This window comes from Pipistrellus kuhlii, unplaced genomic scaffold (assembly GCF_014108245.1).
Source record: "Pipistrellus kuhlii isolate mPipKuh1 unplaced genomic scaffold, mPipKuh1.p scaffold_m20_p_67, whole genome shotgun sequence".
NCBI lineage: Eukaryota > Metazoa > Chordata > Mammalia > Chiroptera > Vespertilionidae > Pipistrellus > Pipistrellus kuhlii.
This window is the reverse complement of record NW_023425570.1, coordinates 1,369,619-1,382,044: the sequence shown is the minus strand read 5'-3', so window position 1 is coordinate 1,382,044 and position 12,426 is coordinate 1,369,619. Positions and strand designations below refer to the sequence as shown.

Sequence of the window (12,426 nt, the reverse complement as noted above, 5' to 3'; positions counted from 1 at the left end):
TTCATTCATTCATTCATTCATTCATTCAGCAAATGCCAAACCCCACCACATGGATTTGATGACGTCCAGAATATAAACACCGAGGACAGGAAACAGGTGTGACTCGCCAGCTCCTCCGATCCTGGTAGGCGGCGCTGGCCTGGAATACCCCTTCGTGATGGCGGTAAGTCTGCTGCCCCCACGCCCTCCCCATCCCTCCTGGAGGGTGGGCATTCTCCTTCCCACAGAAACCCGCCCTCACTGAGGAGCCGGGACCCTGCTCCGGGGACAGGGGAGCCCCGTGACAGCAGCGCCTGTCCTCTGGCCCCAACCGACAGGCCCAGCGCCAGGCAAGTGCCTCACGAACGCGCACCTGCACTCACGCCAGCGAAGCCGCACGGTCACGGTGCTGGCAGCTGCTGCTTCGGACGAAGACCATGGACACCAGCCGTCCTGGATGCGGGGCTCCTGGCGTGTGGTGGGGCCTGGCCACGAGCAGAATAACACCTCACAGGTCCCTCGGTATGCCTCACACGGAGGCTGTGTCTGTGCCTCTCGGAGCCCCTCTGAGGCTACACATCTGAACTCCACGGACGAACTCAGTTTGGGTCTGAGCCTCTTTGCGTATGTCCTGGAAGTACATTTCCTTGAATGTGGGGTCCTTTAGGGGAGCTTTGGATGAATATTAAGGTTTGACTAAGGAAATATACACGTAATGCCAGACACTATTCTAAGCATTGTGTATCTGCGGGAACAGAACCCGCACACCTTTCCGTGCCCCAGGGACCACCCCAACCAGCCGAGCCACACGGGCCAGGGCGAACGACGGTCATGACCCAGCGTTAGGGAATGCGGCGAGCACGGCAGTCCGCGGGAGGAGCACGCCATATCGCCGTTGGTTAAAACCGACTGGAGCTCATTCGGAGGAAACAGCCGCGGCATTCTGACCCCGGGGCTCCCTGCCCGGTAGGCCACACGCGGGCGGGGGCCCACGGCAGTCACAGCGGCGGAGGCGGGACGGGCGGGCTCCTGTGCCCTCTGCGCGGCTCTGCTCCGGGGAGCTGGCGCCTTGCACTGCGGACCAGGGCGTCTTTCTGCTCAGGCACGTGGCCCTCACTTTTTCAACAGCACCCCAAAGTGACAGGCGGCTTTTCGGGGTGACAGGTGCCTCCGTGCTCAGCCCGCTGGGTGGTGTGCCCGCCCCCGGCCCTCTCAGCCCCGCGAAGTGCCGCTGAGCCCACGTCCCTCCCACAGGCCACGGCGTGGCGGTCAGAACCCCCTCCCCCTCCCCGCCGGCACGGTCTCCTGGCGGGACCGCCCACCTGCCCCTTCAGTTTATAACGCCGTGGCCCCTGCGTCGCCGGCCTCACCCCGCCGTCACCCGGCCAGACCCAGCCAGGAGCCAGGCCCGGGGCCCGAGCTCCGGACACCAACATCCCCTTGGTGCTCCCTGCTCCCCGGGCACCACTTGCTCCGCTCCCGCCGTCAGCAATGATCTGTGACGGACAGCATCCCCAGTTTCCCACGTGGACCCTCTTTCTGCTCCTTGAGGTACCAGGCCGACAGCCTTGCTCGGACCCCGAGGACAGGGACTCTCTGCCCGCACCCCCTCTCCTCCAGCCGCTTCCGCTCCGAGTCAGCTGAGCCCCGAGACAAGTTCATGACTGGTCTGGTGGCTCCCCACGGCTTCGAGCAAACACGCGAGACCAATGAAAGCGACACCTCCCTCCCCCCAAGAAATACATCTCTACCTACCCACCTACCTATCATCTATCTACCTATCATCTATCTAACTATCTATCTATCTATCAATCATCTATCACCTATCTATCATTTTATCATCTATTTGACTATCATCTGTCATCTATCATCTATCACCTATCATTTTATCATCTATTTGCCTATTATCTATCTATCATCTATCATTTTATCATCTATCACCTACCTATCACCTATCTATCTTTTTATTATCTATTTGCCTTTCTATCTTTTTATCATCTATTTGTCATCTGTCTATCATCTATCTATCTATCTATCTATCTATCTATCATCTATCTCTGTCTACCATCTATCTATCACTCTGCAGTCCTGTGTAAGAATTTGTAAGTCTTTCTCTTATTCACCAGTTCAAAGACGTTGAGTTCAAACGGGCAATGGGACCACAGCACACAGGAAGCCCAGCCAGCGGCCGAGCAGCGAACGCAGAAGAGCGACACGGGTGCCGGGTACTCACCGCGCAGCCCAGGCCGCCGCCGCCCTCGCAGGTGACCCTCCGCTGGCCGGGCTCGGGGAGCAGCCCGGCGCCGCAGCCGGGGCGCGGGCACAGCACGCCGCCCATGCGCAGCACGCACTCCTCGGCGCCGTAGTGCTGGTAGCGGCCGTACTGCGGGGACAGAGCGGGACAGTGAGCACTGCAGAGGGCGGACAGGTGCAGCCCCACATCGGGTTATTTTAAGCAGTCACGTGTGTGTGTGTGTGTGTGTGTGCGCGCGCGCGCGCGCTACTCACAGATAACACGCTCTGTATTATGTTTCTAACATGTATGTTGTCCAGCAGCTGGGTCATTTACGTAGCACATCTACGTATTTAAATCAGATGCCTCTTCCTGAGCACACAGAAAGAAGTTAGCGAGTCTGCCTTGAGTGGGACATGCAGTGTCTGCGCCACACAGCCAGGCCGCAGAGGAACTGGACAGAGCCGGCCCCTCCACCGCAGACAAGGTCCCTCGCAGCCCGCTCCCGCTATTGGCTGGCTCCTCTGCCAGTCTCCCCCTCTCTGCTGGTGTCGGGATGAAGTGCTCTGGTGGGTCGGACAGGGAGGAGTGTGCTCACACAGACCCCAGTGCACGTTCCCCCCATTTAAGGCAACCGGGGTCAGGGGACACCCCGCCCCGGGGGAGCCCAGGCCGTCTCTTAGCGACGCGCATGGTGTGGGGCCTCGGAGCTGACTCACCTGCTCGTCCCCGAGGATCCTGAAGTGATGGAGCTCTTTGATCAAGGAGTCGGGGCAGCCGGCTGTGGAGAGAGAAATGGGTGACAAACAGGAATGTGACCGGGTCGGCCCCAGTTCTGAAATGCTGGGCCGTGAGGACACGTCTTCCTTGTTAAGCCCTGGCCATCACGGCCTCTCAGACTCGGGGAGAGGAGTCAGAAACAGGACCAGGTGACGTTCATCCCCTGACAACAGGCATGAAAGGAATGGACATCCTGAGGGGAGGGTTTTGGTGAAAAGCGTAAATTAATGGCGACAGGCACGTCCGAGACGATAGTGACGAGAGCTTCATTCTTGACACGAGAAGGCCCCTTGGCGAGCTCCTGCCCGGAGGAGGGCCTGTGGGGAAGCGACTCGGGTGACCATGGACTCAGTGAGGAGGGGAGGCGTGGACCACGTGCTGCCTGTGATTCTACCAAGGACGGCGGTGGAGATACAGCCTCGCCTCGGCTCCTGAGTCTCCGCGGTCTTTGGGAGCCAGACGTCCTATTTTAGGTTGTGACACGAAGGAGAGAGGAACAGGCAGAGAGGATTCCAGTCTCTGGAGGGTGGGAGGCCCAGACGGCTGTTCTGCTGGTGTCCCAGAAAGACTGTTCCCCCAACCCCCAAGATGTCAGAGGCCACTTCTGTTAAAGAAGCCCAGGATCCAGCTAAATAACTGAGACTTGTTGGGACAGTATGCCGAGGGTCAACAGACTATCAAGTCTGTGCATATGGGTGCATGGATGTATGGACGGGGGTGGGAGAAAGTAGGCTTACAGCTGTGAGAATGCAAAAAGAGTTTATTCTTCTATTCTTATTTACCGATTATTGTATTATTTATTTGTATTATCTAAACCTAGTTTGCCCACCCCTGTATACTCTGTGTATTTATACATATCATCAGGTCATATATTCCCAGAAAAGTATGGATGGTACACATTTAGGGCGTTAAGTTTGCTGTCTTTTTATTAACTTATTTATTCCTTTATTCACTTATCCACTACAGCAATCTAAAGTGGTTAATAAGCAATTTGATACTTTTATTTGATTATCATAAAGCTTTATGACATATTTGTACCATCAGACTAGCTAGAAGGTTATGCTTTGTTGTTCTTTTTTTTGTTTGTTTGTTTTTAAAATCTCACTGGCCATTTCAAATTGCACCCTTTGAGGCGATAATGAAAATACCTTGAGCCAAGACACCCAAACACATTCACTTATCCAAACATGTAAACGGGAAACAAACTCAAATTTCGGATTAAAAGGCCTGTTAGTAACCACTTCCCATGCCTTCTGCTCGGCCGCTGGGTCAGCCAGAGCACACAGACGGGTGTCGCTTGAGTACACAGCCAACAGATGGGTGCTTATGGCCAGCAAGCTGCGGCCAAACGCAAATACCCCACAAAGATGCCAGAGGGAGAACTGACGAGGCGCGGTTCCGTTAGCTGGAGCTGACCTGGTTTTTGTTGGGGAGAGGGAGGGGGGGTGGGGGGAGGGAGGAGAATGGGCTGTTTCCTCCGTGCTGCTGCTCTGTCACTCTCAAGGTGACTTAACCTTGGTCAGGCGGGTTGTAGATGAGCCAGCTGGCAGAGCTGAGTAAGCCACATCCCACCTTGAAATTCTGCCTCCAAGTCCCATGTTGAAAAGTTAAACGTAAATCCACCCTCAGAGCTCCGACCTCTGGCTGGTCTTTCTCTCTGGCGTCTCCCAGATCCCAGCTGTGCCTCGGGGATGATGCTCGGAAAGTGTTTGTCCAAACGCTTAGGAGAGGGACCCCGGTCCTGTCCTCGCTTTTCTCTAGTGTAAGTTCCTCCTGAAACCTCTTGTTCTGTCCTCCTAACGTGGGAAATGTTCTCTGCCAGGAAAATGGGACCTGGGGCCTCGTCACCTGCTAACACCGTGCATTCTGCTTCCGCGAGGAGCCTTCTCTTCCTGTTATTCCCTTACTCCTCTCGTCCTTGCCCAGTTTTAAAAGCCTGTTTAGTTGCCTTTGGCCACTTTAATTAGAATTGCCTCTCTCTGGACTTATCCTGACTACATACTATCCATTGTTTTACCCTCCTCCGCTCCCCAGTTAGGAAATGCCTTTCTCATCTTTTGTACCAGCTTCCTAAAAAATAGAGGTAAACTGCCTGTTTGGCATTAAAACGGAATTAAAATGTTTATTAAAAAAAAACACATGAAGCCAGAATGAACTCTTACTGTTTTTTAAAGGGTAACGTTGAGGCCGGGGTTTTTATTTCGGCATCTGGAACCAACATGGACTTTTATCCTGTCCCCAGGCCACAGAGCCTTCACGCTTTAGCTGGAACTTCCTCAGAAAAACGTGCTTCAGGCGGTAGGCCAGGCCCACAAAGGCCCCGCAGATACTGAAACCCCTCACCCGGCCAGGCCCTCAGCTGGCTTCTCTGGAAGCTTTAGCGGAACCCCCTCAGAGCCGTCCTGGGAAGCAGGGGAGGCTCATTTGGAAAATAAATTCCAATAAAAAGTGTTAAAAACCACATGAGTCTTCAGTGACTATTTTTCCTTTCCATTTCCTGGCCAATCAGCACAGGGCATGCGCGACATCCTCGGGGTTCAATGGAACACCGGGCGTGGGGTGAGACCCGGCCCAGGTGAGCACGGCCATGGAGCTCAGCTCTCGGATGAGCTGCTGGAACCGGGTGCGACCCACAGGCAGCGTGCAGCGTGCTGCTGGTGGGCGTGAAGTGCGTGGAGGGGGATCCGTCTTCGGGCACCGCTTAGGGCCCCAGGCAGGCCTGACAATGACAGCTCCCTGCTGGCTCCCTGTGAGTACCCCGTGGGAAGGAAAATGGCTGAGGATGAAAAGGGACAGAAAACACATGATGACTCCATGTGATCAAAGGCAACGCGGCCACACGGAACAGCTGCCTCAGCACACGCTGGGCGGGCCGGCGGTGGGCTCCTGCCGCTCAGCGCCGCCGGGCAGACGAGGCTCCCTTCCCTGGGCCGAAGAGACACTTCCGAGCTAGGCTGCGAGTCCGGCGGTGAGAATCCATGGAAATTCACGACCGCCTCTTGGCTGAGCAACCGCATTCCAAGTCAGCAGCGGGACTCGACATAATTAATCCCTGTGATACATAAGGCCCAGCCTGTCTTCAGGACTGCTCTCTGCCCACGGTGCTTCTTTATGTCTACGAAGGACTGCTTTTCCGTGGCCGATGCAGAGTGGGTCTGAGCCGTCCCAAACCAGTTCCAAAGCACCTTGAAGCCGGCCGCCTTATGCCTCGCCTTTCCCGGGCAGGCGTGGATAGGAGAGGAACTTAGACTTAAACCAGGAGACATGGGCAAGAGCAGTGACTGCCACAGCTGCTGTAATCATGGCCACAGAGGAGAAACATCTGGAATACCGTCCATAGAAGAGCTTACACCACTCAGCAGGCACCCACGGTGCACCCACCCCTGCCAGGCACCGTTCGGGCTCCTGGCCGCGTTACTAGGACAATGGAACGGACACCAGCCCTCCTGGAGCTCGCATTCCGAGGGGGAGAGAGATACCAGGAATCGAACTCGGGATGGGAAACGAGGTGACGCTTAGACGGTGACGAGCACCACGTCCACAGCAGGCCCGAGGGCAGGAGGGGGCAGGCTCGGGTCGTTTGCAATGAGTGGTGTAAGGGATCTTGCTCAAGTCACACCACTTCCCCACTGGAAAAGTATCTGCCGTCACCCCTGCAGCCAGCTCCCCAAACCCTACACATCCTGACTCCCCCTTCCGTCCACGCAGACATTATGGTGAGGACCAGAAGGCCATTCCGGGGAACCATACTGGAAGCCAGTGCCTACTCCTTAATTGGAGTCCAAATACCCAGGCTAGTCCTCACCACCATTTCATCATCCCCAGGCTTGCCCTTGCCCCAAACCTCCCACCTGGGCCCATAGCGCCCCCCCAGTGACCACACATTGCTACAGCACCCAGACCTACATCCGGGGCTCAGACCTACATCCGGGTGCCAGACTTTCATGGCGGGGCTGAGAAGGCCAGCCCGGGGCCCAGGCCACAAACTGGGAGCACAAAGCTGTGACAGTGGAGTAATCTCTATGGGTAACTCTGAACGATTCCAAAACCCAGACATTCAGGTGAGGTACCAGACTGCCTCTGGGACTTAGACTTCCCTACGTACCCGTACTGCCCTCACTCAGACCTCCACCTGGGGCTCACACCTCCCTCCGGGACCCAGACCTTCATGGCGGGGCCGAGAACAGTACCCTAGGGCCCAGGCCACAAACACAGAATCCAGTCTTGAATCAGGGGTGTACTTGCCGATTGTAACCCAGACCACCATTTCCATAACCCAGAGGCCCAGGTGAGGTCCCAGACCGCCCAAGGGGCCCAGATGTCCCCTTGCTCTCAAAAGCTCATCTTGATTGGAACACCAGGAGGGAAGTGGGAAGGAATGGAGTTGATTTTAATCCACTTTGAGTGAATTTAACATTGTTTCCCATAGACTATGGTGGTGGCTGTTTCCCTCAAATGCGCATGCGAATGCCCGGTGGACGTGACGCGGGAAAAGAACCCATGGGGCTGTGACCCCGGAGTGAATCCATCAGAAAGGAGACTTGCCCCCAGACGTCATGTCAGATGAAGTTCCGTGAGAATGGGCGCCCTGGGGCGAACGTGACTGAGTGATACTGTGACACAGCGAGGGCTCTTCTGAGGAGAAGCACCGAGTCCCACACAACACGTGTGCACATGCATGTAAGGACACGCCCTGCCTGTGAACTGGACACGCTCGGTCCCCATTCCCGAGCCCTGATCTTTGCCATAAAACGTGTCCTTCAAAATGGACTTCCCTGGCGTGCACTTAGGCAGCACCACATCGAAAAAATAAGCTCTATCCACAACAATGTCAGAATCAGTGCTGTTGGACTCAGGAGTTGGTGCATTTCCAAAGGGGGCTTGGATTCCGCCTTCCTGTGCCTTTAAAAAAAATCTTACAGGTGTTTCATGATGTTCTTTCTCCTTTCTGTATTTGATGTCGATCTCAGTAATTTCCCTCATTACTCCTGGACTGTGTGCTGTTTCCTTTATGCGTCTTAGCGTGGGCATGGCTGCACTTATTACTGAAAGGCATATTTCACATCCTGAAAAGGATAATTGCTAAGCTCTCTAAGCACCGCTCCTTCCATTCGTCACCACGTTCCCGCAGTCCCCGTGTTTAAAGTCTGTGTGCTGATGTGAGTGACATTTGAAAGAGAGGAGACAAAACAAAAAAGCCAACGTGAAGGACACAGGACAGATGCAGTGGCGGGAAGACACCTCACAGGTTCAGCCTTGCTGCTAATTACGTCATGGCTTACTGTCCGGAGCTGTACATCCTTCCTATGCCAACCAGGAATCGCTCTTCGTTTCAATTAGTCCCAAAGGCCACGTATGATAGCTCTCAGCTGCCTGTGGTGTTCCACCAAGGACTCCAGACCTGCTCTCCATGATCGGAAGCGGGGCATTCGTCCTTTCAAACGCAGGAGGATGGCTCCTCTCGCAGAAGGGCGGTTCCTGGGGGGCCCCCCCGGCAATAGCGGCACAGACTGGCTCCTTAGCCTCCTCCGCGTCCCCGCCCAGCTGGCACCGGGCCCGGGACACGGAACCCAGACAGCTAACCTGCCCTCCTTCCTCGGGCACCTCCCTGGGAAAACGGTTTATAGATGGTTGGCTTGTAGCTCTTGTCCACTAGGGAATAACCATTAACCAACCCGGATACAGTCAGTGCTGCGAAGCTGACGGCTACTCTCCGCAAACCCCGATGGCCTTTTAGCCTTTGTTCCTACGTGAGGGCCCGGGCCTCCAGCTTCGCCCAGGCTGTCATTCCCCGCCAAGTTCACAACCTGTGGCCTCCACCGTATTGTGCTGTCTGTGTGTTTTGGGTATTGGGTGACTTTTCAAATGTTTATCAGCTGTCACCTCTAGTAAGTACAGAGCACAGGGTGTGCTGTTTTGTTCTTGTTGATCCTCTCCTGAGGATATTTTTTCCATTGAGTTTAAGAGAGAGTGGAAGGGAGGGGGAGAGAGGGAGAAACATTGATGTGAGAGGAACACATTCATTGGTTACCTCCTGCACACGCCCTGGGGATCAAACATGCAACCCAAGTGCATGCCCTTGACTGGAATTGAACCCGGGACTCTTCAGCCCTCGGGGTGAGGCTCTAACCACTGATCAAAAGCGGGGTGTTTTTTCACTGTTGAGAGAGGAGGCCCACGAAATCTGGAGCCTGAAAATGTAGATAATGCATAAAAATGGCAGGAAGCGGCCCGGCCGTGTGGGTCTGTGCTTGAGCATTGTCCGGCGGACCCGGCCGCTGCCAGTTTGATTCTGGTCAGGGCACACTCCTGACCGGATGGTGTGGGCTCAGTTCCAGGCGTGGGGCCTGCAGGAGGCAGGTGATCAGTGATTCTCTCATCACTGATGTTTCCCTCTCTCCCTCTCCCTTCCTCTCTGTAACCAATAACAATATTTCTGAAAAAGAAGGAGGAAATGGGGTCACATGGTGCACAGTGCTGGGGGGACAGGAAGAGGGCCCATGCACTTTCCATTTCTCAGAAGTGCTGCTGGAATGTTTGTTTGTTTTTTTCCTATTTAGGAGGTGTTAAAAAATGTATAATATTTACACTTATCTCTCCTTCTTTAAAAAAAGTGTTTTCCCAAATAAAACTGGTGTGCTTATTTTTGTACGGTCATTGTAAAATACTACAACACATACTCAAGGAAGTAACAATTAGGAATTCCACCACCAGCAACAACCACCATTAATATTCCTGTGAATATTCTTTTAGATACCCGCACACGCACATACATGCACACATATGCACACACATGTACACACACAATCTAAATATGTGGCTAGGATCCTACTGAGCATGTAATTCTCTGCCCTGTTCTTTTTACCCAAAGATCTGAAGGGACATTGTTTCACTCCACACAGAATAAACACATGCTGTGTCCTGGCGGCTCACCTTCCTGTGCTATGTACCGTCCTTCACTGAACGCTGACATGTGTGCTGGTGAGCCACCTCTCTGTGTATGTATGTTAGCAAACCAAGTATGTCAGTGAGCCGCCTCTACATATATGTTAGCAAACCAGGCAAGTCAGTGAGCCACCTCTACATATATGTTAGCAAACCAGGCAAGTCAGTGAGCCGCCTCTACATGTATGTTAGCAAACCAGGCAAGTCGGTGAGCCGCCTCTACATACATGTTAGCAAACCTTTCAGATGATGGAAATGGGATGCAGTCCCTAAGTCCAGAGCCAGGGAAGACTACTGCGTTCAGCAGTTTGCTAGTTGCTGCTAAAACCCTCTGTGGGATGAGTGATGAGCTCACACCCCTGGGAACGGGCCGAGTGTGGTGGGGTGGCCCGGGGCTAGCTGATGCTTCCCCACGCGCCTCCTCCCCCCTCCCTCCTCTCCTCTTCCTTCCTGCGCCGAGGCTTGGCACCACTCCACTCGGAGAGAAACGAGGACAGCTTCTGCATTTCACCTTAATCAGATCCAATTAGGGCAGGCGGCACCCCGCGGGCGCCATCATCATGAAAGATGTGCGTGCTCCGTGCAGGCGGCCCTCGGCTCCCAGCCACCAGGCCGCCCAGGCCCGCCTTCTTGCCTTCCCAGGGATGCCCGAGCGTCCCACAGCCCGGGACGACGTGCTGCGGGCCTGGGACCCAATGTGGCCTAAAAGCAGGAACACCTCCTGCGTGAAGCAGCTCAGTTAATACGGTAACAGCTCTTCCGTGAGAAATTCCTGCAAGAGAAACCACGACAAATCTGGCCTGCTGCTGTCAGATCTTCATCGCCACCCCCTCCGCTGAGCCACACGTGAGACACATGTGGCGGGTTCCTGGTTGCGGTGAGCACTGCCCCCCCTGATCCCCCACAGAAGACGTGCAGCGAGGACCCCTTTACACAGGATGGAGGCGAGCGGGAGCTGGCCCGCTCCCAGCCCTCACTCCCGCCGCCCGGCGCTGGCTAAGCCGAGGTGCACCCACCGCTCCGCCTGCAGCCCTGGCGTCACCTGGGCAGCCTGTCCCGCACCCGAGCTGCCAGTTACCGCTGTTCGCCGCAATGCTGCCACTTACAGACAGGCAGGCGCCACCTCCTGCGAGGGCAGCTGTGCAGAGAGGCCTCCGCGCGGCAGGGCCGAGCCCGGTTGCCCGTTGGGCTGTGCCCTTTGGCACGGGTCCGGACGTGGGGCTGAGGCTGAACTCCGTGGGCCGTGCTTCCCGTCGTCGTGCCAGTTACCGCGGGGACGGGGTGCCTGGGGAGCTGGTCACCCGCGTCCTCCTGGGCCTACTGGGTGCTACCGCCTTCATTCGGGTTTGAAAGGAGATTTTGTTTAAAAAAAAGAAAATCTAGTGATGAAATTATCCCTTTCGTTTCCCTCTGTGTCCTCCTACTTCCCGGGGCTCTCTTCTGCGCATGTAGAACGTCCTCCGCCCTCTCTGCTCCAGCAGCTTCGTCCCGGGACCCGGGACCCACCCCAGGAAGCAGCAGGACAGTGAAGTGATCGGCTCCTGCGTTTCTGCTAAAGTTCAGCACAGGGACCTTCCGGGGGCGTGTGGCTCCGTGAGGAGACATGACGAGGAACCTCCTGAGGCACTGCAAGGAGGCTGGGAATGAACTGAATACCTACAGTGTCAGCGTAAGCCCGCAATGCAGGCCGCTTCAGAAACAAGAATAAAGATGTGTTTGCCATTTAAAGCTCTACATCACACACGCATTACTCGTTTCAAACAGGAGTTACGCTACTGAGCATTTGAACACTCTCCCGAGATTAAGAATGATGACACAAATGTGGTCATATTTATGGTAAAATGCACGCTATTCCAAGGTCAGATTCAAGTGTGTGTGTTTAAAGATGTCTGAACACATGAAACCTGCTTTGAGTGATATATTCCGAGTGTTGGGATTCCAACAGCAGAATCAGTTAAGCTGCTTTTAATTATGATGGTACAGCTGACATACAATGTCATGTTAGGTTCAGGTGTACCACATGGTTATTCGGTATTTATATACTTGAGGGCGTGATTGCCATAAGCTTAGTAACCACTGGCCACCGTACAAAGTCATCCTGACGTTTTGGCTACATTCCCTATGCTGTGCGTTACATCCCACAACATCTATTTTATACCTAGAAGCCTGTGCCTCTCCATCCTTCACCCTTTTTACCCAGCGTCCCTCCCCGCGCCCTGCAGTAGCTGTCAGTGTGGTCTCTGTGTCTGTAAGTCTGTTTCATTTTGTTTTTTAGATCTCACATTTTAGCAAAATTATATGATGCTTATCTTTCTGTTAGATTTATTTTACTTATAATACCCTCTAGGTCCATCCATGTTCTCACAAATGGCAAGATTCATTCTGCTTTTGTGGCTAAGTAATAATGGTATATATGGCACATCTTCTTTATCCATTATCTATCGATGGACACTTGGGTTGTTCCCATCAAATCTTGACTATCATATACA

The 12,426-nt window shown here is 54.3% G+C and overlaps 1 protein-coding gene across 2 annotated transcripts in view; it reads right to left on the bottom strand.

Annotated features, from left to right (window-relative positions):
• The window catches only part of PRKN (parkin RBR E3 ubiquitin protein ligase), a 351,420-nt gene that overhangs the window by 29,111 nt on the left and 309,883 nt on the right, over positions 1-12,426 (bottom strand). For both annotated transcript variants that reach the window (XM_045575139.1, XM_045575140.1), the window contains exons 8-9: positions 2,932-2,993; positions 2,213-2,362 (exon numbers count right to left, since the gene is read on the bottom strand). In XM_045575139.1, the coding sequence (XP_045431095.1) occupies positions 2,213-2,362; positions 2,932-2,993 (212 nt within the window). The remainder of the gene's footprint in view (positions 1-2,212; positions 2,363-2,931; positions 2,994-12,426) is intronic.